At 37.7% G+C, this 26,795-nt stretch overlaps 1 protein-coding gene across 4 annotated transcripts; it reads left to right on the forward strand.

Annotated features, from left to right (window-relative positions):
* The first annotated feature begins 123 nt into the window (after positions 1-123).
* On the forward strand, positions 124-26,765 carry LOC121326693 (ubiquitin carboxyl-terminal hydrolase 33-like). Of its 4 annotated transcripts, none has more exons than XM_041270068.1 (24): positions 124-310; positions 10,452-10,583; positions 11,155-11,208; positions 11,449-11,511; positions 12,992-13,141; positions 13,972-14,095; positions 14,268-14,337; positions 15,429-15,542; positions 15,861-15,939; positions 16,724-17,147; positions 17,460-17,591; positions 17,872-17,984; positions 18,227-18,399; positions 18,542-18,612; positions 19,812-19,845; positions 20,644-20,689; positions 20,886-21,066; positions 21,894-22,023; positions 22,624-22,793; positions 23,204-23,285; positions 23,393-23,501; positions 24,216-24,318; positions 24,980-25,048; positions 25,591-26,765. In XM_041270068.1, the coding sequence occupies exons 2-24, from the start codon at positions 10,503-10,505 to the stop codon at positions 25,746-25,748; spliced, it is 2,730 nt and encodes a 909-aa protein (XP_041126002.1). In that variant the 5' UTR covers positions 124-310; positions 10,452-10,502; the 3' UTR covers positions 25,749-26,765. The 4 variants fall into 4 exon arrangements, with proteins under 4 accessions (XP_041126002.1, XP_041126003.1, XP_041126004.1 ...); XM_041270069.1 differs by having other exon boundaries at positions 21,897-22,023; XM_041270070.1 differs by having other exon boundaries at positions 125-310; positions 13,972-14,071.
* Positions 26,766-26,795: the final 30 nt, after the last annotated feature.

Genomic DNA, 26,795 nt, shown 5'->3' on the forward strand with positions numbered 1-26,795 from the left:
GCGGAGTTCTTAGTTTCTTCCACCAGGGAGCGCAGTAGGCAGTTATGAATTATTTTGCCTCGCTGCAGAAACTGCGCCAGGCGTCGCTCTAGAGACCACTCGTCTTTCTAGTTGTTCTGTAGAAGCGGAAGGCGCTGAACGTCACTCGGCACAAGAGGAGGAGCGGCAGAGCAATCTGGGAGGTGTTTGTTTTACGTTTTATATAACGAAATTCTTAAAAATGTAAACCCTAATACCGTCAGCAACTGGATTTCTAAAACCAACACCGGGACCACAATAACGCAACGACCTCGATTCCGTGTTTTGTAAGGTAAGCACAATAAGGTTGAGCTGCTGCTGTAGAAATAGTAGAGTAGTACAGCCAATCAGGATTATTATTATTTTTTTTTTACAATGTCAATTTACAATTTGAAAATGTGAAGGGAAAAAAAAAAAAGTTAAAACATTATTATGTTGCCTTTTTATTGTATTATTCCAAGTAAATATCATGTGATTTGTAAACGGGTGGATTATTTCGATTACCGTTCTGTTGAATCAGGAAAAAAAAAAAAAGAAAAAAAAAAAAAAAAAAAAAAAAAAAAGCCCGTATGTTAAAATATTAATTCTGCGTAAATGAGCTGCTGTCACTTGAGCTTTTGACACTGTTCAGCGATGTTTTCCGATCAAACCAGCATGAAGTTGGTTGTTTAGATCGGGGTTTGTTTAACTCGATTGAAATATTAAGAATTGGACATTTGTCAGGGTTCCTTGCGCATGTATGCGTTGCTGTCAGTGCCCCGCTTGTTTTGCGGTTTGTTTCGCCTGCACCGCACAGACACACGCAAGCGCTTCCCTATTTGCTGTGCATGTTTGCGCAGAGATGCCACTGTTTGAGCGAAGGGACTGTAACCCATCGAATGATTTAACCAATAACTCGCCGTACAGTCCATTTGTACATCACGGTGGGTATGGTTAATGGCGACTTGGGTAATGTTTAGCCACTGCACTTTGTTTATGGTATATAATGAAAGCAATTCAAAGATCTCGGCTGATGATTATGTGATATCTTTGAAAAAGGAATCCAGTTACTTTATCGATTTTCTTTAGATAAAGTTCATTATTGCCGTGTGGTTCTGTTTATTATTGTTGTTGTTATTATAATAAATAACAATAATAATAATAATAGTATTATTATTATTATTGTTATTATTACGTATTATTATTATTGTTTAAATAACGGACCTGTCATTTTATTTTTTCATTAACACCCTGACAACTTTTTACACGTATAACTTTAAAGTCTGTTTCAAGCTCTTTTGAAAATGGCCTCTCTAGTGTACTGATAATGTAATTATTATTGCCCACATTGTCAAACAGGTAACACAGCAATAATGATCCATGATGTGATACAGAAAAGAGAGGCCAGGTTTTTAATTTTTTTTGGGGGGGGGGGGGGGGGCTGGGGGGCTCCGACCCTATTATTTAGGACACAATCCTCAAACCCCAGTGCACTAAAAAAGTAATTTCGAAAAGAGATTTGAAACAGGCTTTAAAGTTCTAAGTTGTCAGGATGTTAACAATGAAAAGAGACATTACAGGTGTTATTTAAACAGTGCCGAAGTAAAACACTGTATTTTTCAAAACCCTGCTAATTACTCTAATTAGACTGTTTACAAAATGAGTGTAAGTTATAACAAAGTGAATTAAAATAACTGGTAGAAGGCAGTTTACAAAATGCTCCAAAAAATGATGAAGTAGCCTGTGCTGAAATGTGGACAATGCCACTTAACAGATTACGATGAAGACCTACCTTCATTGTAGTGGATCTCCTGTTTGAAAAGAATGATAAGGAATGACAAATCCACAACTGTCTGGAGTTAAACCTACCTCAGTACCAATCTACACTGGTACTAATAATAATACTACATTCATTTTTGGTGTCTCTTTATTACTCAGTTGGTTGTTCAGTACAACAGGTCTTGTTGATTTACATTCTACAAAGGTAGTTTTGTCCTCCTTGAACCCCCCTTTCCATGCTATGATAGCTCTGGAAGTAAAAAAAAACAAAAACAAAAAAAAAACCATTACCTAAACTGTTAGTACCCCTCAATTGTACTAGACTGATAGTGGATACTTTGTTTCAGAAGAGTCTAATACATAATTGGAAGAGCATTGAAGTCTCTAGAGCAGGTGTGTGTAGTGTTTGTGTGGTTCACTGCCTTTTTGGACAGGGAGATGAGACTAAAGAGCTCTGGAAAGACTAATGCAATCTTTTAGGGACTGAATGTGTGTGTATTGTATATATTATTTAAATATGTACAATGCACTTAAAACATTAATTATGTGATTTTTTTTAATTTAATTGTAATTCATTTCCTGAAAAAGATCCAGGTACTCTATCTATCTATCTATCTATCTATCTATCTATCTATCTATCATTAAATCTCATGTTTTACTTTAGTTCATTCTTTGGTATTATGTAACACTGTAAATTTGGGGATTAGGTTGCATTTCCTGTGACCAATACTGCCAACTTCACACAGCTGGTGTCCTGTGTCTAATGATAGACAAGCTGTTCGTTGGGGCGTTTTGAGTAAAATGATATAGTTTGTGTCCCACTGGACTCATTTCACAACACAGTTGGTCTGCCTCTGTTCTTTTAGACCCCCTCAGTTTCAAGCAGACTGTCAGATATATTCCTTCCGTGATGGCATTAATTATTTACTAGGTTACATTTTTTAAGCTACAGTACACAACTGCAAGATGAAGAAGCATTCTGAAGATATGTGAGAGAAACACAATATTACTTCATAATATAAAATATGGAAAAACATATTCAATTTTCTATGACCATACATAGAGTAGCAGGTATAGTGTGTATAGTAAGCTGAGTGCTAAAGTGGGTTATATTACAGGGCTCGTGATTTTTATTCATTTAGCTTTCTTATAATGGCATTGTAAAAGGTTGACTGTAAAAATGTCATTGGAACATAACCACACCTGTTGTATAAATGACACATTACAGTTGTCAACAATGTGGAAATGTGCTGTGTGTCACTGTGACCTACACTTGTATACATTGCAAGGTCATTTTATTTTTTTTAAGGATACCGCTGAGACTTCAGTCATCTTCCTTTGATTAAGGACAGCACATGGCTCTCAATCACATGGATGAGTTTGAACTGATTCTTGTTTTTGTAGCTGATTTTCTTTCTAGCTCTTTGTTGAAATGTAATTGATCAGTTGGCTGTTAATGTCCTTTGCAAGTGCTGGAATTGGAATCCTTTCTAAAGAGCAGCACGAAGTGTTTGGCACTCTAACTTGGCTTTGTAGTGTTTTAATAGAAATTCCCCTTCATAAAGCGGGTTTGTTTTTCAAAAACGATCACAGCTCAACTGGAAGGTAATGGATCTATGCCTAAACTATCAGCCAGTAAAGCAAAATTTCTGCTATCCTGAAAATATCCAGCTCTACACTGTGGCAGGTTCCCAGAGCTGGGTACATTCATCCATCCAATCTGTTGCATTGTATTATATTTTTGTGGGGTGAGCGGGGTGTTGACAATACAGAGTTTCAAACGCCATGAATTGCCTCCTATTGCATGTAGTAGCAACAGGAACATGCGTCGAATAGTGGTTGGTGCTAAAGCTTCTGCCAAAAAACAAAGGCGGCTAAACTTGGAAAGAAGGAACATTGGAAGCTATATCGGAGCTGTATTAGCTGCAGTGCTGAAGAACTCAAAGCTTAATGGGATTTGAATAGTATTTTTACTGTATTACAGACATTCAGGATTCAAGCACGCTGTTATTTGCCTCGAGTCAAGCAGTGTCATGTTGTAGAGAACTTGTTCTCTGTCTCGTTTTTCCAGGGAATGTGATAATGTGGGTTGTAACAACAGGAAATGAGGTTGAGATTGCAGACTCAGCTGGCCTTTGATGTACTGCTCTGTATTATCCAGTTCTTGTTCAAGGGAAATCTCCTGGGTTAGAATTCATGAGACTATTTGCTGTTAGATGTTGCCAAGCGACCACTTACTAATTCTTCTTTGCAGTGAAGCAAACACAATTAGCTTTATTTTCCTGAGATTAAATACAATGACCTACAGCACTGTGTGCATATTCTGTAATAGGCTACTATACAGTTGTGTAAGAAGGGTCATCTGAAATCCACATGTTTGTTAGTCTGTTACACATATATATATTTAAAATATTGAAACTAACACCATTGGGAAAAGGGCAGCCCACTTGTTACTTTTTTATTTATTTATTTTTTAATTTTTTTGAAAACTTTGGTTCCAGTAGAAGAGGGTGTAACAGTGCATTGTGTATCAAAGGGTGCCGCTAAAATGACCCTTCTGAGCGGAAACAAACTGGATTGCTATCTGATAAGGTGCACTGTACACGGAAGGTGATGTCTCTGACCTTTTATTTAAATTTGATTTAAATTTGATTTTTTTAAAAGACATGCTGAATCAGAATGAGCTTTTGTTGTTTAGAAAATGCAAACGGCTACTGGTGTCAGCTGATGGTTGTAAAATGCTGCTTGGGTTTTATATCTATGGCTGACCAATAAAGAGCAATGAAACGGCTCCTTGCTCTGTAGGACTGGAGTCCAGGAATAATAATATAATAATAATAATAATAATAATAATAATAATAATAATAATAATAAAAAAAAAAAAAACTCTTCCTGCCTTTTGGGGTCATCTTAAGAGCTGGGTATTTTTCTGTAATTCAGCACTGTTCAACGGAACACACCACAAGGCATGTGTCAAATGAAAACATTGATAAAAAATATTTACTGTAAATGCATGCTTATATTTAATTTTGTGTGTGCATAGTTGGGTGTGTATAACCATGCTGATCCCTGAACCCTCATAATAAAACAATCCCCTATACATTTTTGATGGAGATGTAAGGGTTACCAGTCTGTGATACCCTTTGCTTTGTAAAGTCAGGTAAATGCAGGACAAATCGATGAAAGAGCTGCATGAAGGAAAACCTGCTGTGTGAAACTGGGGATTCATTGGCTATGATTTCTGGGCTTTGCAGATTCTGTGTTGATCAAGGTTTCCCTGTTACTGCTTGAATGCAGGGGGGTTCTGTATTGGGAGACTACATTGTTTCAGGTGTTAACATGCACTGTATACACTTTCAAAACAGTTAGTACAGAGAGGAAGGACGATGTCTGTTTCTTTGAGCCAGGTTTTTTTTATTTATTTTTAATTAATTTTGTATTTATACATATATATATATTACACACAGTATACTGTACTGTTCAATGTGACAGCAGCCTTAGCATCCATGCAGAACCATATGGTTTAGTTTACTACAGGGAGATGAACTTACAAACAAAGAAAAACAGACTAATAATACAGTAAACCGATCACAATGTAGTGGAAAATTCCACAGTGCTTAAGTAACAAGGAGCCTTCTCCAAAACTGTGGATTAGTTCTCATGCATGCCACTGTTCAGGAAATTCAATGAGCTTTCTGTCGGTGTATGAAATAACGCTCGAGCAAAGACATGAACTACATTGTTCTGAGTATTACTTTAAGGCCTGTAATTAGGCATATATAAAGTATTCTCTTTCTATGTGTTATTGAAAATTCTACAGTACTTGTTTTCTTTCTTCACTTTTTTCTTGGAGAAATCCTTCAGTTTTCATATTTTCTGTATCCTAATATGGTATTAGATTTACAATCCAAGGGAATGGGTAGTTAGAGTTTCTAAGGGATTCAGATTATAGCCTAATAGTCAAGGTTGTAAATACCAGAGATGCACAGCCCAGTAATCAATGTAGTGAAGTAATAATATAGTGAAAGCAGTCTTGCTGTAGATTATAATGGGTGCTATAAGCATTGGGTATAATCTACAGACTGTGCGCTTTTCTGAAATGATTCATGTTTTATACCGTTTTCTGTTAATAACATTCCTAGCATTCTACGAAAATGCTGCTTTGTTCAAATTATGCAGTGTACTTTATCAATGTCAATTATGTTTCACTACATTCATATTCCTGGTTTTATGTGCCTTTTGAAAGCCAGCAACAAATTAATTATTGATTTGGGGAGCATGAGATTTCTGTGCCTTCATTAACATGGGCTAGTGGGCTGTTCAGCTACAAATGAAGTGATGAAAAAATCTATTTGCTATTCCAAATCCATGTCTTATTAACAACATTGTACTATAAAGTATTTTAACATGTGTATATGTGGAGGTAAAATGTATCTTATTTCTGTTTCCATCACTCTTGCAGCATAAATTCCGCACAGCAAAATGATCAGCAGTGTGATGAGAATATGCCCTGTTTGCACTCAGCAGAGGTGACTGTTGCTTAAAGTTTACTGAAAGGTGAAAGTTATTTCATGTGGTGGACACAACGTGTGGCACACGTGATTGTGAATCGGAAGAGGTTTTGCTTTTGTGGTGGATACATTGCATCGTTCTCCTTGTAGATAAATCGGTGAATGGTAAGGTTACATCTGCAGAAAATATTGCTGAACAATGAGGATTCTTGAACGCTTTGAAAAGTGACACTAATGTCGTGGAAAAAAACTGTGCTCTCGACCTCCTGTTGTGGGTTGGTGGATCAGTTCTATCAGATTGGAATGCCACTGAATGTAGGCCTACTGTACCTTTTGGTAAATCTGTTCTTTTAAAACTGTATTGTACTATTACTAACGGAGTAAAATATGTTGTACGTTTATAACTGTGCACAATAAATGGTTAAAGAGAGTTTATTAGGTGGCTCAGAGCTTAGACAACTTGCCTCTGGCTCTAGATCTAGACAGTGCTGCAGTAGCAATTTGGCAATAGCAGTTTTAGCTATAGGCCACAAACCTGGACATTTTAAGAACATAAATTCTAGAACAAGAACAGGCCATTTGGCCCACCTATGCTCACTCACTTAATGCAAGTGTGGTCTGTTAACACTCTGGAGAGGAAAAACCCCCAAAATTAACCCTAGTTAGGTGAAGTTTTTTTGTGTGTGGGTGTACTTTTTATCAGGATATACATTTTGTGTGCAAGTAGTCAATAATATTACTAGACCACAGATTTACAGCAACTAAAAGATCTGAACGGTACATCTTGTAGCTCATATAGTGATATTTTTCATATAATTAAGACTGAATCAGCCAAATAAAGCACACAAAAGTAAAATAATCAACAGTCATATTAATTAATTGTGCAATGTGAATATCATTACCTGTATCAGATCGGTCTTCTAAGTCAATGCATAAGACATTTTACAGTGATATTACGTACTCTCTGTATTTTGTACACTTGGAGTAAAAAAGATGACGTAGAAAATTTTGGTTGTGTATGGTGTTTTTTTTGGTTTGTTTTTTTTTTTTTTTTGTTTTTTATATATATATATATATATATATATATATATATATATATATAATATATAAATATATGATATAGGATAATATATACAAAATATGTGTAATTAGTGACGACATGCAAATGACTCCGTCATTTAATTATTTAATAAAATTTTTTTTGAAATAAAATTTTGTCCATAAAACATGTACGTATTGACATTTTGCTTTCATTGAACAAACGAGAACGTACACACAAAGCCACGTCGTGTCTCGTTTTCGGTCGAAACGTCAAAACTTCTGCAGACTGCAGCTTTGCAGTTTTCTGATCGAAATGTTTCTGCTGAAGCGCTGTGGCTAGCTTCAAGATGAAATCTCTCCTACTGATATTTTCCTTGGTGCATTCCTTGTACAAAACAAAGGAACTGATGGCTGCCAGGTCCAGTAGAGATAACAACAGGATTGTGTATGGGTTTTATATATATATATATATATATATATATATATATATATACTATAGTATATTATATATATATATATATATATATATATATATGTACGAGCACTGTAAAAAACTTTTATTTTTTAAATAACTGTTTTAGCCGACTCATCTGGCAAAATAGACAACAATTTAGCCGGCCGCCGGCTGGAAATGAGAAGGCTGCATATGACATACCCTTCAGTCCTGGAATTATTGCTCTCCTCTGTACTCTCTCCAATGCCTCAGTGTCTTTCTTATGATATGGGGACCAGAACTGGACACTGTTCTAGGTGTGGTTATACCAGTGCATTGTATAATTTTAATATAACTTCTCTTGATTTGAATTCAACTGTCTTGACTATATAACCTAACATTCTATTTGCCTTTTTTATTTTTTATTTTTTTTAAATAGCTTCTCCGTCTAGTTAGCTTAAGAGATTCATCCACTAGTACCCCCAAGTCCTTTTCATACATAGCCTCCTCAATTTTGTTAATATTCATGCTGTACTTGCCTCTAATGTTTTTGTACCCTATGTGCAAGACTTTACATTTATCCACATTATATTTCATTTGCCATGTCTCAGCCCAAGCTTGAATCTTATCTAAATCTCTTTGTATTATTAAAGTTGCTCCCAGTTTTGTGTCTTCTGCAAATTTGCATAGTTTACTGATTTATGTCTTGGTCCAAGTCATTTATATAGATTAAGAATAGCAATGGTCCCAATGCTGATCCCTGTGTTACCCCGCTATGGCCTATAGTGTAACCAGTTATGAATCCATGCAGCTACTTTGCCATTTATTCCTACTGATTTAATCTTTAGATATACTCTTTCGTGTGATACTTTGTCAAATGCTTTTTGAAAATCTAAGTAGATAATGTTATATGCACTGTCCTTGTCCACTCTAATAGTCACCTCCTGAAAGAAATCAAGTAAATTAGTTAAACAAGATCTACCCTTCCTAAAGCCTTGTTGGCTGTCTCAAATAATGTTGTTACTATGTTTCCACGATTTTACATAAACTTATAGGTCTGTAATTCCCAGAGTCAAATTTCTCTCCCTATTTAAATATAGGAAAAACATTGCCAATTCTCCAGTCCAGCGGGAAGGCTCCATTATTTATAGATGTATTGAATATATAACATTGGTTTAAAAATCTGTTCTCCCTAGTTTCCCTAAGGACTCCTGGATAGATTCCATCGGGCCCTGAGGATTTGTTTATTTTAAGTACTTCATTGTCTTCTATAACAAACTCTGGTAATGATGTTTGTGTACATTCTGTTAACCTTGGTATATTGCATGAATCCTCCTTTGTAGTTGTACAAAGTATTGTAAGTACTCCTGCGATTTGGTAGTCTTTAATCACTAAATTACCACTGCTGTCACATAAACTACTCCATTCCTCTTTCAGTTTCCTTTTAGCATTAACATTGGAAAAATCCTTTTGGATTAGGTTTACTTTCTGCTGCTACTTGTCTCTGTAATCCCCTTTTCACTCTCCTGGTCCTGCTTTTTACAAGAAAAAAGAACAACCATCTACACCACTTGTTTGAGAATTATAGCACAGCAAAAACAAACCTCCTTTTGTGTCTGCCTTTTAAATCTGGCACTGGAATTTTGAAACACACACACAGATATTAATTGATTTAATTAGAAATCTTGATGCGCTGAGATGTTGCTTTTCATACTGTACACCCCAGGGCTACAAACTCACTCACATGGGCAGATTTGTTTAAGAGATATGGATATTATGGACTTTGGATATTAAAACCATTTTCTCCTTTATTATCAACTTCAGTTAGATACTGTACTCTCCTCTGAAATCCTCCATTTAAGCTACAGTAAAATCAATTAAGAATAGATAAGAATGAAATGGCATAATGTAACTGCCTTAAAATGCATGCAGTGAAAAAGGGAAGCATTGTGCATTGATGCAGGATCCTCAGTTTGGAAGACAAACAATGGCACCATTAATACTCTGCCGGTACAAGGCCTTTCTTTAACCCCTGGTGTTTTCTTCTTAGGAAGGGTCTGCTGAGAGCTGTTGAAACACAGCACAGCCATTTCAATGTAGAACCATTCGCTGAGCTCATGTATGTACTGTACAGAGCCAGCACCTCTTCTTCATGCCTTTTAGAATGGCACACGGTTACTGAAACGTTATTCCCAGGCATCAATGACGCTTTTCTAATGACACACTAAAAGAAAAGAATCCAATCGGCAAAGTCCACTATAGAATATTTGAAGCCTCTAGTTTAGTTAATTTGTTAACATTCAGAAAAGTATACGTTTTATAGTTTAGATTTTCTCTACTGTGGGCAGTACTGTGTTTAGGGTCCACTGTGTATCTTGAGATCTATCTTCAGGGCACAGTTGACCACACATTACTTAATCAAAAGACATTTGGCCAATGAATAGATGTGGCAATATGGGGTAGGTGGCATTGCCACGGCTTGTCTTAACAAGCCTTTAGGAACCAATGCAGATTCAAGAGCTTTGTTAAATGTCAGGCTCTGTATACAGTGCACCTGTAGTCAGATGCTGTACCAGCATAGGCTTATTTTCCCCCACTGTAGTTTCCAAAGGCAGGCAGACAGGTGCAGCTCTCGGAAGGAGGTCCTTGCCATGCCTTTCCCTCTCGCAGTTCTTCTCTTTCACACACAGGAAGTCCCTGTTCCCTGGAGCAGCAGGCGCCTGGAACTCCCAGCTGGCAGAATGTCACCCATCGGCAACGACTGCCCGCATTTGGAATCTGTGGGCGAGATCACTAAAGAAGAACTGATTCAGAAATCTCATGTGAGTGACCTTTCTTTACTGTTACTGGCGGTGTCATACGTTACGATGTTGACGTTGTCGTGCAGTCTAGTGCTGTAAGTTAGACTAAAATAAAATATTATTGTTTACCTGGGTTCTTTTGATTAGGCTTTAAATCGAGCACCTAACCTATTTGTCAATAACCAGCCTGCATTGCATTTGTTATCCAACAGTACAGTGTAATACATAAAGCACAAAACGTTATTTTTGTCATTTTATTCAAGGTTGAAGTTGTATTTTGTTATAAACAAAGTAATTCCAGTAAATTTGAACTACCATCTTTTCATAGGTCTCACATTTTCCTATCTAAAAGTCAGACTACGGTAAATGTGTAGAGAGAGATTATATATTGATATAGATATATATATATATATATATATATATATATATATATATATATATATATATATATATATATATAAACATTTTTTTAAACAGTATTTTTTTTGATAGCCGCTACAGTAATTAACTAAATTTACTGATTGCTCTGTCCTGTGTTTGAGCTGTTTGCAATACTGCATGTCTAAATGTCACCTGCCCTCTATGATTACAGGGGAAATGCCAGGATTGTAAAGTTGGCGGTCCAAACCTTTGGGCATGTTTGGAGGTGAGTAAATATGATGAAAATGTGGTATTTATAGTGGCATCATTTTATTGTATGTTTACTTAACAAATAAGTGGAGTGTGCATAGAGTGTACGAGGAGATAACAATTGATCTGATGGTTTGTTCTTGTAAAGTTACAGGACAGTGTACCTGTGCTGTACCGCACAGGGCTTGATGCAGACTGTAACTCGTTCACAGCCATACTGCTGGTATTTATGATGTTTTCATTTTGCCCTTGACAGAACGGCTGCGCCTACGTCGGCTGTGGAGAATCTCACGCTGATCACAGCACAGTTCACTCCCAGGTGAGTACCCTGGCCTAGTAATGGGGCTCGAGTGATAAGTTGTTTTAAGTAATTGTCTGATGCTTGCATGCATCAGATTAGGCTTGTATGCATCAGGTTAAGTGGCCAAGTGTAGGAACTGGGATATAATTTTAGACTCATTCACACATGGTTACAGCTTTTATGTGCACATTGCTGGCTCATCTAGAGTGGGACCATCATAAAGGGAAATGCATTTGTGTGTTATGGACATTTTATTGCCATAGGGTGTACTTCTCTTATCTAAATGATTAATACCAAAGCAGTGGAATAGAAACATGCAGGTTCATTGATTAATTACCATACAATAACTTATTTAAAGCACATATAAATCAATAGCAGGGTTAAACATCATAACACAAATTTCACCTGCACAGAACAGTTTCCCATTAATCACAATGGTGACTTGGGATATTTTTATCACTAACTTTAACATCATTAAAATACCTGGATATGGTCTTCATTGGTGCATGTTTGTGAGTGTTGGTATTAAGGTCGGCCACTGTTTAAAAAAGACCCTATTATAATATCCAAATGAAATGGCAAGTAAGAAACAGTGGAGAGCTTATAGAAACCCCTGGGTACTCTTCTTCTCTTGCCAAACTGCTATGGAGTGTTCAGAGTGCCACTACAGAGACAGTGTGAGTCGCTTCACAAGGTGCCACTTTGGATTAAATGTAGAGCTTAGTATTCGCATGCAGCGCCCAGGGTCACCTTCCCACTTCAACATGTTGTGCTGTAATTCAGTAGCGTGTGCTGTGACTGCTATGAGTCCACACATTAGAATTACATAAAGTGAGGTTATTTGCTCTTGTAGACCAATAATTAAAAGGAATACGGATCTAAGGAAGTTGCATACGTTTTGAGGTAAAACTGCAAAAAGTCAAGTAAACAAATATCTAACTAAATTATGTTCTTGTTGCTCTTTTATGTTTGAACGTATTGGTAGTCTCAAAGTACTGCTCCATCTCCATTTGAATAAAATTGAGTTTTTGTTGCAAAATGGTGAGATATTGAAAGATGAACAGTAGAAAGAACCTGAGGTGGAGTTTATCATAATCATAGACTGCTGTCTGAATGTGTTGAAATTCCTTTCTACATAGACATTAAATATTAAACACTCAGCAAGACTCCAGAATGACTGTAGATGATTTAGAGCACACATAAAGAGCAAGCCATTGTAGTCCAGAAAAAAAAGTAAATACATAGCTTACTGTTTGAAAAGAATTGTGCAGGTGATTTTATATCATATCTTAGCTGCATCTCCCACCATGGCCTACATGCACCCTATGTGAAAATAAAAGAAAAATACCATCCTATACCCCCAGAATTTCATGTAACAAATCAGGCCTGCAGTTTGTTTTATTGCAGTACAAGCTGTAAGTAAGTTCCTGCGCTGTTGACCAGGGAGTCAAACGTACGGTTCTCTTCATGAGTACTTTTCCTTGCTTTGTCTTGCTAGGACACCCAACATAACCTGACTGTGAATCTCACCACTCTGCGAGTCTGGTGCTACGCCTGTGGAAAAGAGGTGTTTCTGGAGAGAAAGCTTGGACCCCGCTCCCCGGTGTCATCCCCTAAACCACACACACAGATTCAGAACCATGTGCAGGTACAGCCTTCGGTAGAAAACTACCATGTGCTTCGTGTCGTCCTCTGACATACTGAAGCCACACAGTTGTGAGCCATTGGCATTTCCAGCTTGGCTAAGCTGCAGTGTTTAAGTAATCTTTACATAGACTAGAATTAATTTTATTAGTTTATTTGTTTTATTTTCAGAATGTTTTTCATCATAGGAGAGCAAACACGGCTTGTAGGTTTCTTTTTTTAAATCACTATACGGCAAGAAGACAATCCTGTTAAGTAAAAGTTTCCTGTTGTCGAATCATTTTCTGTGCTGTTGCTTGTTGTACTCGGGCAAGATGAACTACAGCACATGAAATGATTAAATAACAGTAAGAAACAGTTTTTTTTTTTTTTTTTTAAGGTAAACTTGATGTTTTTAAATAGAAAAATAAATCTGGGTACATGAACCATTTTAATCAAATGTACTCTCACAATAATATTAATAGTACTGTAAGGGAATGTGGTCTGTGGGTTACAGTTTGGGAATGGATCTTTTAAAATAATGTGTTGTTCCCATACCTCTGTTTGTGTGTAACTATAGAGGAAAAGCACTAATATTTTCAAGGCATCATCCTGGCTATATTACAGAAAATGTAATAACATTTGATATTTTTTACCCATTAAAAGGTTGCATTTAAAAAAAAAAAAAAAAAAAAAAAAAAAACTGACATTCTTAGCTATTGTACATTGGTGCTATTTATATCTTTTTTTAGATTACCACCTGCCTGAGGAAGCATGCAGGTTCTCTATGTTGACCAGTCTAGTTCTTTGTTTAGTTCATTCAGTGTGTGTTTGTGTGTTTTATGATTACATCAGGATACCAAAGTCCCTGGAAGTCCAGCACTGAAGCTCCCCCAAGCAGCTGTCTTTGATGACCTAGATACTGAGATGGAAGAACACAAATTCAGAACAAGAGGTAGTCGCATATCATTTCCACTTGGTGAATATATTTTTTATTATACAAAACTCTTCAGAAAACTAAAAAAAAAAAAAAGTCCTTATAGCGAAGGACAATGATGATTCTCTCCCAAGTATGAAAATGGCTGTGCAAAAGTGTTGATTGTACGGGCTCTTACTTGTGATTATGTATTTATTTTCCTGGTTTACTTTAGGTCTCACTGGACTGAAAAACATTGGGAACACGTGTTACATGAACGCAGCTCTCCAGGCACTTTCAAACTGGTAAGAATCTTTGCTCAGTTACATTATACGGCATGTGTGAATATTTTATTAGTGGTGTACGGTTAACTTATGAAGGTGCTGGTGTTCACAATTATAAAATAAAGCATTCCTTTAACACGTGTCCCACAAATAAAATGATGATAACTTTCTTATTTTTGCAACGAGGCGCACGAAACAGGGTTCAGAGTTTAATGATAGGTTGGATCTGATCATCCAAATCGTCAGTTTCCTTGTGATACTTAAGTCGCTGTCCAATGTATTTGAAGAAGAAAGCGCCTGGGCAACCGCTCAACTCCTTGTGTACTTTAAGGAGTTAACATGCTTTCCATTTGGGATGAGCTGTAGGTTGGTGTTGCACTCCGATAAAAATTCCTTTTGTCATTCGAAATTGAAGTGGTGTTCCACTTTGCCATATAATTTATATGGTGTCAGCAATTTGGAAAACAACAGTATTGACATTAAAAATGACTTGCAGAAGATAAAAATGCTGAGTTTGTCTTTTTTATATATTAAAGTATTGATTCATTTTATTGAATGTGATTATTCCAGAAAACATTGCCCCTTGTGACACATTGACTTTTGCTGCTCAGAAGGGATACCTCAAGTTAACAGATAGTAGTTAAACAGGTTTTTTAAACTGCTCCAGCAACTGAGCAGTCATTCCAGTGGACACTTCATGATTGCCTGTTCCTGAGAGAGAGAGAGAGAGAGAACTGTGCAGAAAACAGACTAACAGTCACGCATGCAGCTAAGTAAATGTTAAAAGGTTGTCGTTACCAGGAAGTGACTAGAATTTGTCTGCGTGTAATTGTAAAGCAGGTTGAAGGCCAATTAGGTTACTGCATTGCTAGGTCTTGCACATGATAAACAGTAGTAGTGTTATCTTTTTATTTTAATTTAGATTACAATGACCATGGAATCAAGAACAGCTGTGATAAAATCTGTATATATGTAAAAGAAAATAGTGCCAACATCAACCTTCACAGTGACGTTGCAAAAATCGTGTGGAAACGTCCCTACCGACCTCTGGCGAGTTCTGTGCATTATTCTTTACTGTGGTGACTTTATTTCAATAACATTCCTTCTTCCAGCCCGCCTTTGACCCAGTTTTTTGTGGACTGTGGTGGTTTGGTGCGTACTGACAAGAAGCCAGCTCTGTGTAAGAGCTATCAGAAGCTGGTTTCAGACATCTGGCACAAGAACAGGTAAGAGCCGCATCACACAAGTACAGGGCATGGTCACATTATTAACAAGGGACCTTACAAGTGTAGCCTGTGCACTATTCTTCTCTTTTCTGCTTCCTTGCTCCCATAATTGGTTATCGTGTGAATTGATTAATGCCTTTCAGACACTGTAATGATAACATGAATAATAATGATGCTACATGTTATGTGAGTTATAATTGGGTAAATTAAATATACACTGTCAGCTTATCTTGTTCATAATTTCTGCATAATATTGAAAGGTGAGCATTGTTTACTGTAGTTTAATGTGTGTATATATATATATATTTTATCTTGCAGACCTGGATATGTTGTTCCAACTAACTTGTTCCAAGGAATAAAGGCAGTTAATCCAATGTTTCGTGGCTATTCACAGCAGGTTGGTTACAGTATAATGGAGGGGGTGTCTCTGACCTTTTAGCCTTTTTATTCTTTGGAATGCAAGTAGGCCTCCAGCAAGCAAAGACACCAATTACCTTATGCTGCCTAACAACAAGTGAAATTAACTCATGCTTTTATTCCATAATTGCTTTTAGTGCTTCGCAGTAATCTCCTTTGAAAACCGTTTTATGCACTAATGATGGTAATGCATGTCTGCAGTTATGTTATCTGAAATTTGACAAGTCTCTTTGCTGTATCTGGAATACGTTAGTATGATGGTACAACCCTTGGGTGGTTATTTTTGATGGGCAACAGTGGTCAAAGCAACATCTTTTTCAAATTTTAAATCTATAAACCTAAGTGGTCCTCTTAGAGATTCATTAGAAGCTGCAATATTGTTGTCAAGGAAGTGGATCTCTGAATTGTTCTGTGCAGTTTTTCTAAAATGGGAATAATAAATGGTAGAAAGAATGAAATTCTCAGAGCAGTCTTACGTTTTACAGTTGTTGTAGCTCTGCAGCATTGATGAGAGAAGCCTCCAGTAGCATTCGTGTCTAAGATGTTGATTGAGTTCATGTCTCATTAATGTGGATTTAAAAGTGGATTATTAGCAAACAATTATCCCTGACCTGCCATACTCCGTGATGTATACCCAACAATGTTAGCAACATCTAATTATTTTCCAGCCAAGTCCAGTTAAAAAGATAACTAAATTGGTTCAACTGTGTTCTTGAATTTTTTTACATGTTTCTCGATGCTGTCGGTCTGTCCACCTTTATCAGGACTCCCAGGAATTCCTGCGCTGTCTGATGGATCAGCTTCATGAGGAGCTGAAGGAGAGCCTGCTGGAGCTGGACGAGGGCCCCCCGGACATCAGCATGGACGAGAACATGGAGGAGGACAAAAGCCAGTCCGACAACGACTTCCAGTCCTGCGAGTCGTGCGGAAGCAGTGACAAGGCAGAGAGCGAGACCAATGTCAAGCTGCTCACAGAAGGGCCCACCGAGGCTGAGATGCTCATCTCTGACGAGGTGAAGAACCAGATGAATAATAAAGACTGGCAGAAAGAGAAGAACCTCATTAACAAGCTGTACCGAGCCAGCTCGTCCGAGGACTTGGATAAAGACATTGACACAGCGGCAGAAGCCACCCCCTTCATCGGCAACCAGGGAACTGTCAAAGTGCAGATACAGAGCAGGCTGTCAGGTAATTTTCATATATATATGTATATATAAGTTTTTGCTCAAATTTGTTTTTTTTGGGGGGGGTTTGAAGGTCCTTATCTGATGGGAATTGTCCAGTAGGTTTAAAAATAAATTCCTTTTTAAATAGAAAGTTCCAACTTCCTAAGCAGTAAGGGCAGAAAAGTTGAACTAGATTGTTACCTACGAGTGTTGATTAACATACTGAACCATCAATATATAATTGTCCCCAAATACCTACTGTTTGTAAGTTGATCTCAGGCTAATTGAATGAATGTATTGAAGACCTTTTTTTTTTTTTCTCTGTTTTCAAAAGACTGTTTCCCCGATTTCCATGTAAACAGTTCCTCAAGGCCCCACAGCCCCTCGCCCAATGAAGGAATCCATCCTAAACTCTCCAGTAGCCCCCCGAAATCTACTTCTGTCTGGCCATCTTCGCACAAGAAAGGTATTTCTCTCTCCTTTGAGTGTCAGTTTTTACACTGACTTTGAAACTTTATCATGGGAACCAAAGAAAAACAGCTGGGGCATGTTCTGTCACTGCCTAATTGAGATGGGTGTTCTACTTAAGTGTTTTCATCTGTCATGTTTTATGTTTGTCACTAGAATAAAAACAGGGACTTGATGGGTTAGGTAATGGGGTTTGTGAGAGAAAGAAAGAAAAAAACATATGATTTTAACCTGTTCTATACTTGTAATTGTAATTCTGTTTTTCTTTTACTTGTCAGTTGCACCATTTTCCTCTCCGAAGAAGACGACACAGAAAAAGTACAGGAGTGTAATTTCTGATGTCTTTGACGGCACTATCGTCAGTTCAGTGCAGTGTCTGACTTGCGATCGGGTAAGCAGAGCAGAGAGCCTAGAAGATTTCTTAAGAACTTTTAAAGATGAGTGCTGCATTTCTTTACAAAGCATTTTTAGAACCTTGGGTATTTTATATACGCCATTACCAGATATTAATATTCGTGCAAAATAGTGAACATGTAGATGCACGCCCCATACTGCACCCCACCCCCCCACCCAGGCTGTAGCAAGCTGAATATTACATATTACTGTTTTGTGTGTTTCTTGTATTGCCTCTAGGTATCTGTCATATTAGAAACCTTTCAGGACATCTCCCTGCCAATCCCAGGTAAAGAAGACCTGGCCAAGCTCCATTCCTCCACACACCAGACTTCACTGGCCAAGGCCGGCTCCTGTGGGGAAGCGTACGCACCTCAGGGCTGGGTATCGTTTGTGATGGAATATATCAAAAGGTACGGTGTCCACTGTGCAAGCTGCATGTAGTTACATGTATCTTGCTCTTGTGTTGGTACATGTTACTGCTGCACTGGCAGGGTATTTGGGGGGCTTCTCTTGTCGATAATATTCCAGATTTGTTGTCTCCTGCTCTCCTAGCTGGTTTTGGGGTCCTGTGGTAACCCTGCAAGACTGCCTGGCTGCCTTTTTTGCAAGAGACGAGCTCAAGGGTAAGTTAAAGCATGCTTTGTTTAATATTCTTTTTACACAGAACAGGTTGTAAATATATGGGAACACATTACAGGGATAATAATGATTAGAAAGATTTCTATACACAGTAATACATAGTAGCAATACCTGAAATACGTACTAATATTGCACCTAATTACAGTTGCTGTTCTGTTTGTTTATATATACTGTGACGGATTGCCGCCTTGTCACATTCTTTCCATCTTCAAATAAATACTTTACGTCCAGGATACGAGAAAACGCCATAGTGTGTGTTTATTATTTACAATAACACAAAAGAAAAATTAAGAAAACAAAACCTAACCCGATCTCGGGTCCTATCTAAATAGATGCTTTCCCTAACTAATAACAAGGCCGACTAAGCCTGTTACCTGTTCTCCAAAACCAAATCGTAATCCAAATACCTTTTCCAATATTTCGTTCTCTGTCTCCAGCTCCCCAGCCACAACTTCTACCATTACCCTCAACCAAACACTCACAAACACAGACATGTATTGTTTCTGCACCATAGTAAATATATCTTTTAAACTGTAGTTATTTTTACTTTCCCTTGTTTAACACAGTTGTTGTTTACAAAGTGTATTCTTTAACCATAACATTATTTGTTTATTATCCAGTTGGTTTATGTTGTCTTTTCACATTTTGTTCATTTTCTTTAAGCAATCCCTCACAATAAACACACACATGTGGTCAAGTTCTGGACAGATGAAAGTGAATCGGAGTGGCTCTCAAAGTGAACAGTTGTCAATTATAATATAAATAGTCCTGTCTGGGACATCATTTGTTATTCATTTTAAGACAACTACTGAAGTAAATTAACTTCACTATTGGTAACTTCACTGTTGTTTTCTGGCATGTGCATTAATACAGTCATGTACCTTATTTTTCAATGATAATAAAGAACTGTGCATTAAAAACATAAAAGGCACACTAGTTTAACACAGATATATTAAGGTTATCCTATTGTCAAGCTTCCCATACTATTGAATGCATTTGACATTACAATACATAATTTTATTTAAAATCCAGAGAAAACACAAATGGTTTTTGGTACCCTTTGTCCATTTGAGTTATGAATTTGAGCCTTTACTGCATAAAGTACCTTAGCATGTAGAGCTGAACAACTACTAATATATGGACTGCACCATTGGGTTTAATAAAATGTATTCTTTCTTTGTAGGGGATAACATGTACAGCTGTGAAAAATGCAAAAAGTAAGTGTGTACCTGCAGATTTTGACAGTGTGAATGAGTAGTGATAGTACTGAACAACAGTTTTTGTGTGAATGTGTTGCATTACCCAGCACAAATGCATTTCCTTAGAGAAGTAACACTATAAGCTGGTTTTTGCTGTGCTGACTTATTTCTTGTCTAAGGAGATATTAATCTTTACCCATGTGTAAAGTTAATCATTATGTACTACATCAGATATTCTATTTTGATTGCTAGCGTCCAATTTTCTACCACCTAAAACTATTTCTATTCTATTTTTTGAAGAAAGCTTTAAAATACAAAGGTGTGTAATACAGTAAATGGTCCATGGTCCCAGTCAGGATAAAATGATTGTGATCTGGAATGTGTTGGAATGTGCAGTTCCTGCAACACAGCTGTTGAAGTACGTGAGAATTGTACAACCTTAATGTTAATAGCAATGATTTCTGGCATTTCAGAGGTTTAACAAACCATGACAGGTTTCTGAGGATCAGGAATGAAAAGACTGCTTTCTTTGCCATTTTGAAGGGTGATTCATACCCTTCTGTTAGCTAGCTAACTGTAACCAAAGTAACCTGTCTAGGGGCAAACCGTCCCCAAGTAGAGACGCTTGGATTCAGATTTGAGATTTTTAATGAAAGAAGCCTGTCAGGAATTTTCCAGTGTGTTTTTAAAAGTAAACCTAGATTTGTTGTTTTTTAAGAACTATTTTGATCATTTTATTGTTGAAAAGGACTGGAAAAAACAGCAATTTTAAAGTTGGTATGTTTTTATATTTAACTTTTTTATTTTCCTCCATAGGTTAAGAAATGGAGTTAAATTCTGCAAAGTACAGAGTCTTCCAGAGGTAGGTACTATAGCAAAGATATACATGTTTCATGAGGCTTATTGGCCAATTCAAATGTCTTGTGAGTTGTATTTACTGGAGACAAACTTATTTAGTCTCTAGACTTCCTAGATGGGTGGACAACCTTTTGCATCTCCTTCTCGGCTGTATGCAATGTACTTTTTAGTTCTTTTATCCCTTTTTTTTTTGTCTACAGATTCTATGCATTCACTTGAAGAGATTCAGACATGAGCTCATGTTCTCAACCAAAATTGGCACCCATGTGTCCTTCCCTCTGGAGGGCCTGGACCTGCAGCCATTTCTCGCCAAGGACTGCGCTGCTCAGACCACCTCCTACGACTTGCTGTCAGTCATCTGCCACCATGGGACAGCCAGCAGTAAGTATCACTAATAGAAACTCTGTGGAACTGATTCCTTTAAAAAAAAAATAATAATAATTTAGCAAGCCTGAGTAATTACGCATGATTGCTCTACATACAGATGGACTGACGTCCCATCCAGGGTGTAGTCCTGCCTTGCACCCTGTGTCTGCCGGTTTAGGATCTGGCTCACCGCAACCGTCCATAGGAATAAGCAGTTACAGATAATGAATGGGTGGATGGATGCTCCACATACATTGGAAAACAAACATGACAGTCCCGGTGGAGCTGTGCATACTGGGATTACGGAGATCTGCAGGGATGGATTCATTGTACCTTTAGAGCAGTATGAAGTCCAAAAAGGAAAGGCTAGGTTGCACCATGGGGAAACAACTACCCTTTCATCTTTGAATGGCCTCAAAACCTCCACCCTGTCTGGCATGGCTCCACTTGAGACTCAGGACTTCAGGGGAAGTTCATGTAGTCCCATCCTGAACTGTGCACTGCAGTAGTCGGTCACATTGTCTCTCAAACTAGATTTGTTTTTCTCCATGTTCAGCACACCAAAGTGTGTTTATGTTGAATAAAAATAGGGCTAATCACTTTGTTTTATCCATTTATCACTTAGAAAATTTGAAGGTGCTCTATCCTGTCTGGGACTTCATCTGCAGTCTGTGTCCTCTGTTGCAGAATCCTTCCCACACCCTGCAGCAGCAGGAACTTTTCTATTTTAATCCCCAGCGGTGGCGGTTTTACATGTGTGTACTGCACCCAAACCATAATTGGCTCTCCTACTACCAATAAAGGACTATGATTTTAGATCTTTCTGTTTTCCAATTCTTTTGTAGGTGGTCATTACATAGCTTACTGCCGAAATGATCTGAACAGCCAGTGGTACGAGTTTGATGATCAGAGTGTCACCGAGGTGTCAGAGTCCAGTGTCCAGAACGCGGAGGCATACGTGCTCTTTTACAAGTAAGTATGAAATGTTACCAGAGCACTTGGCTAAGTAGGTGGAGTCAATCAATTCCAGGTGACGCTTTAGTGTTATAATGGGTTCAGAATGCACTGCTTTCAATGGTAAACCTTTGTGTAAGATACAGATAAGAGAGTGACTGTTATTACCATGGGAATAGTGAATGGAATTCTTTTGAAAGCACTCTAAAATAGAGGATCTAATGAGAATGGCCAGAGCTACCAGCTGCCCCTGTTTAGGAGGGACTGCCCATTGCCGTGACCTACGCTGATCAGCAGTAATGACTTGGCAAGGTTGGATTACGCATGTCCATTCTTATTGTAATGAGATTTGGAAACAATCGATTAACAACGGTCTACAGCGTTATTCTGTTTTTAAGGAGTGACTGTGGTGGTGTTAATGATGGTTTACATTTTGAAATGGTTTAAGAACAGCACCAGAAAGAAATAATTTTTAGGAACTCTTCTGTTCCATTATATATTTTTGATGGCAGGTTGTGATTGCATGTGGACACCCTGTGTTAGAATTGCTTTCATCGCTCCCCCACCCTGCAACTGCACCTGCACATAAATAACATAAACTTCCTGTGACTCGCGCAGAAAGAGCAACGAAGAGGCCCAGAAAGAGCGTCGGAAAGTCTCCAACCTTCTGAACATGATGGAGCCAAGTCTGCTGCAGTTCTACATCTCCCGCCAGTGGCTGAATAAGTTTAAGACATTTGCTGAGCCCGGCCCAATTTCCAACAATGATTTCCTCTGTGCTCATGGAGGTAGAGCTCTATTCCCATTCAGCTTTTAACTCCTTCCCTTCTAAGAACCGCGCTTTAATCTGAAAGAGCACCAGATAACTGTTACTGGTTGGAACATGGGTGCAAGAGGCTAGCTGAGGCTCTATCTTTAGCTAGTTTTGTAAGTGGGGAAAAGAAAATATTTTATGTTGATAATGTGTGCATTAACCCTGTACTGCTAAATGTTGCTTACTGGCAACATTTAGTCATTCGTTTGTCCCATAAGTTGGCTTCTGACTCTTCCCAAACCAGTTTTTAACTTTCTGCAGATATTCTGGATTTTAATATTTTCATTTATAAAAACACAGAAAGAAAGTAAATAATGGATGTGTTTTTTTGCGTAGAAGCCACAGCTATTTACACTTTTTCTTTGCTATGTTTGCCCCCCATAGGTGTACCACCTCATAAATCTGCATATATTGAAGATATTGTTTTAATGCTGCCACAGAATGTATGGGACCATCTGTATAGCAGGTGAGGCTTGCATCTACCAGTCTTATATGGGAGATACTGCATTGATGTAAAACATTCCTCTGAGAATGACCAGTCACCTCCTGAAGTGCTTTTCTTTGTGCTCTTAGGTATGGAGGAGGACCAGCTGTTAACCATCTGTATGTGTGTCACACTTGCCAGAATGAGATTGAGAAACTAGAAAAAAGAAGAAAAATAGAACTGGATATGTTTGTTCGGGTATGAATTATCTAAGAATTGTGTGTACGCTAGTGTCCCAAAAAAATGAGGGGGTAAAAGTATCGAATTTCTTTATTCTTCAGCCGTAAATGTTTTTGCACACATTTCTGCTGCTGTAGCTAAGACTGCTGTGAATTTAGCATGTGGACATCAGGGATTTATGTTTAGTGAACATTGAGAGAAATTGGCAGGAGGTAGTGTGGATTACTGCAGTAGATGTTCTGTTTCAAAATTGCTTTGCTGTAACCTTGCTCAGTCGAAAATGATGGGAAAATCATTCTAATTTGGCAGTACTGGAGAGTCTCTGAAAATAGGATTAGATGTTATCCCTTTTCTTTTTATGATGAAAACAACGATCACAAATCTGTCCTGAAAATGAAGCAAACCTAATACTTTGTGGCACCAAAGTTTAGAAAAGCAAGGGAGTCTGGATAAAGGTGTTTGGGAGGCTCAGTTGATTTTAATGCACTGTTTTGCCTGAGCCTATTCCTACCCCTGGGATATTTTTCTACTTTATTACAGTGTTAAATGTAATGGGTTTGATTTATGTTTTGCAAATTAACAAATGTTCCAACATGAAAATATCAGCAATAAATATAATGCTTTTATAGCCAGTGTGGCCATCCACACAGAGCCCCACACACGCAGATAAGGAAACAGCCTGTGCTAATTTGTAAAGGTAGCACAAGATAATGGATCCATTTCTGTCAACAGCTGAACAAAGCATTTCAGGAAGAGGAAGCCCCTGCAGTCATTTATTGCATCAGTATGCAGTGGTTCAGAGAGTGGGAGGGATTTGTCAAAGGCAAGGACAATGGTAAGGCCCTGATGCACGTGCCCTCAATCTTGGGACTGTTGACACAAAGATGTGTCCAAGATGGAACTTTAACCTGGGTGTATGTTGGTTGTAGACCGCAAAAGCTTAGTCACTAATAATGTTTTCCGTAAGTGTTTTCGCTGGTTCCATATGCATAGCTCTTGCCTTTCAGCCTTGCTTAGTTACATGTATTGTGGCAAACTGGACTGCCGCTGTATTTATACACAAATGTAGTTTCCATTAGTTGGGTCTTTGTTGAAAGAGTTAAAATCGAATGTTTTGAAAGTGCTGTGTTAATTACCTGATCCAGTATCACATAGAAAGCATCTCTTTAGGTATTAAAACAGAGAATTGTTTTTATAGCTTATTAAAATAGTCTGAAAGAATGTGTATTTTTATTATAACCATATGTAGCTTACTTGTGCCAGATACTTTGCCTTCACTGATACCATATGCACTTGTGGTGCATTCATCAATTATGGTAACGAATGTTATATTGTGGTGATGTATTCTATTAGTATTTAGTTCACCCGTCAAGTAATTTTTCGTGGGGATTCATAATGTTTAGTAGTAGAATTATAAAACTATTCATACATCGCAATAAGTGTTCCACTCCTACGGATTTAATGGTAAGAATCTGTTTGTCTCTTGCTGTGTTAAGAGCCTCCTGGTCCGGTTGATAATACAAGGATTGCTGTGAACAAGAGTGGTCATATTACATTAAAGCAAGGTAAGGACTTTGGTTAAGATGAATTTACATAAATATTATTTTTTACAAGGCATCAATGGCTTACTTATCAAGTGCAATCCAACTGCTGGATAATTCACCTGTTTTTTCACATGCCCTCATTATAGTCTGTTATCTAGCAGGTAACGCCTACCTGTGAATAATGCATCTGTTAAATCCTTATATTTAAGCTGAATCTATTATCCATATAAAAGCTGTACAGTGTTTTCAATGCTTTAATAACACCACAGTGCTGAGGCCCCATTTCTGTAGGTGGTCCCAGAGACCTGTTTAGTACATGACACCTAGAGATCATGCCCATACCTGTCCCGAATCTGAATAAGGTCACAAATAAATCAAAATGCTCCTTCTGCCCTAAAAAGGTTTGTCCCTCCATGGTACGTTTTGAGGTGTATTGTCACTGCTCGTACAAGCCCTGTGGATAAAAATACTTTAGACACAGTGTTCATGAACACCAAAAACAATTTTCCCAGTTCAGTTACAGTAGGGGCTGTTCATTGAATTTCACTGTTCTAAATCCACAGGAGCGGATTCTGGACAGATCTCTGAAGAAACCTGGAACTTCCTTCATTCTATCTATGGCGGGGGTCCAGAGGTTACTTTGCGCCCCAATATTGCGCATCAAGAATCTGAAGCCTCCCAAGCAGAAGAGAAAATCGAGATGGAGACCCGTGCCGTGTAGTTTTTACACACAGCAGGCAAAACAAATACACTTTGCACTTAACTTACTCTAGGAGCATTCCCAGAAAGACTCTTTCTTGTTGTTGTAAATTTATAGGGGAATTGTTAGATTTGACAATCAATGGAAGGAGGACATACCACCCCACCCCACCCCCCAGAGAATAATCTAACATGTTGTGTTGCACTGAGCTACTGTACAGCTATTCTAGTGTAATGGTGTCCCTTAGCAAACCAGATGGAGTAGAAATCAGATAATTTGATCCCTGCTAATATTTCTCTAATATATATACTGCATAAAGTTCAATTAACAATCTATATTTAAGCAACTACTGTCTAAGAACAGTAAAAAAAAAAGTTAAAACTTTATGAAAAAAATGGTGCAGTATTTGAAACGATGAACAAAAATAAGCAGGTTATTGCAGTAGTTAGTAGTCGTGAGAAAGAACTGTCTTTTGCACTGTATTGCAGACAAAGAAGCAGCACCTTGCACATCTGACGCCTCCAAATAAGTTTGAATGTACTGGTACTTCCATTTTCAAATTGTTTTCCCAGAAGACTCACATTTCTTAAACCAGTGACAATAGAAAAGTCTGGCAACTGTTTTTGGAAGGCATGCTTAAAGGAAAAACAAAGTGACTATAAACTCTGGCCTCCTTCCAGGTCATTTTTATGTTGCGTTCATTTGCATGTAAATGCAGCTTGCTGACCTAACGTACACTTGGGCAAATTGCAACTGCCAAGGTATGTACAGAATACGTAATGATTTATCCGGTCTGGTATTTTCAACTGTTGCATTCTGAAATGAGGCATTCTTCTGTGTATCTGGGCATGATGTTTCTTATGTTACAGTTCGAGGTGGGAAAAACTGTTAAAAACAACTGTAGTATATTTGAAAAAAAAAAACTGGAATGCTTAACAGTAAAATACAGTATGTTCTGTCTTTGGCTGGTACTCTGTTACTATTATAACCTAATAATAATTCAGAAAGTTACTTCAATAAACGAGTGACCAAAACATGTATCTGTTTAATGTCCTACATGACTTACTA

This window comes from Polyodon spathula, chromosome 14 (assembly GCF_017654505.1).
Source record: "Polyodon spathula isolate WHYD16114869_AA chromosome 14, ASM1765450v1, whole genome shotgun sequence".
In the NCBI taxonomy this organism is placed as follows: domain Eukaryota; kingdom Metazoa; phylum Chordata; class Actinopteri; order Acipenseriformes; family Polyodontidae; genus Polyodon; species Polyodon spathula.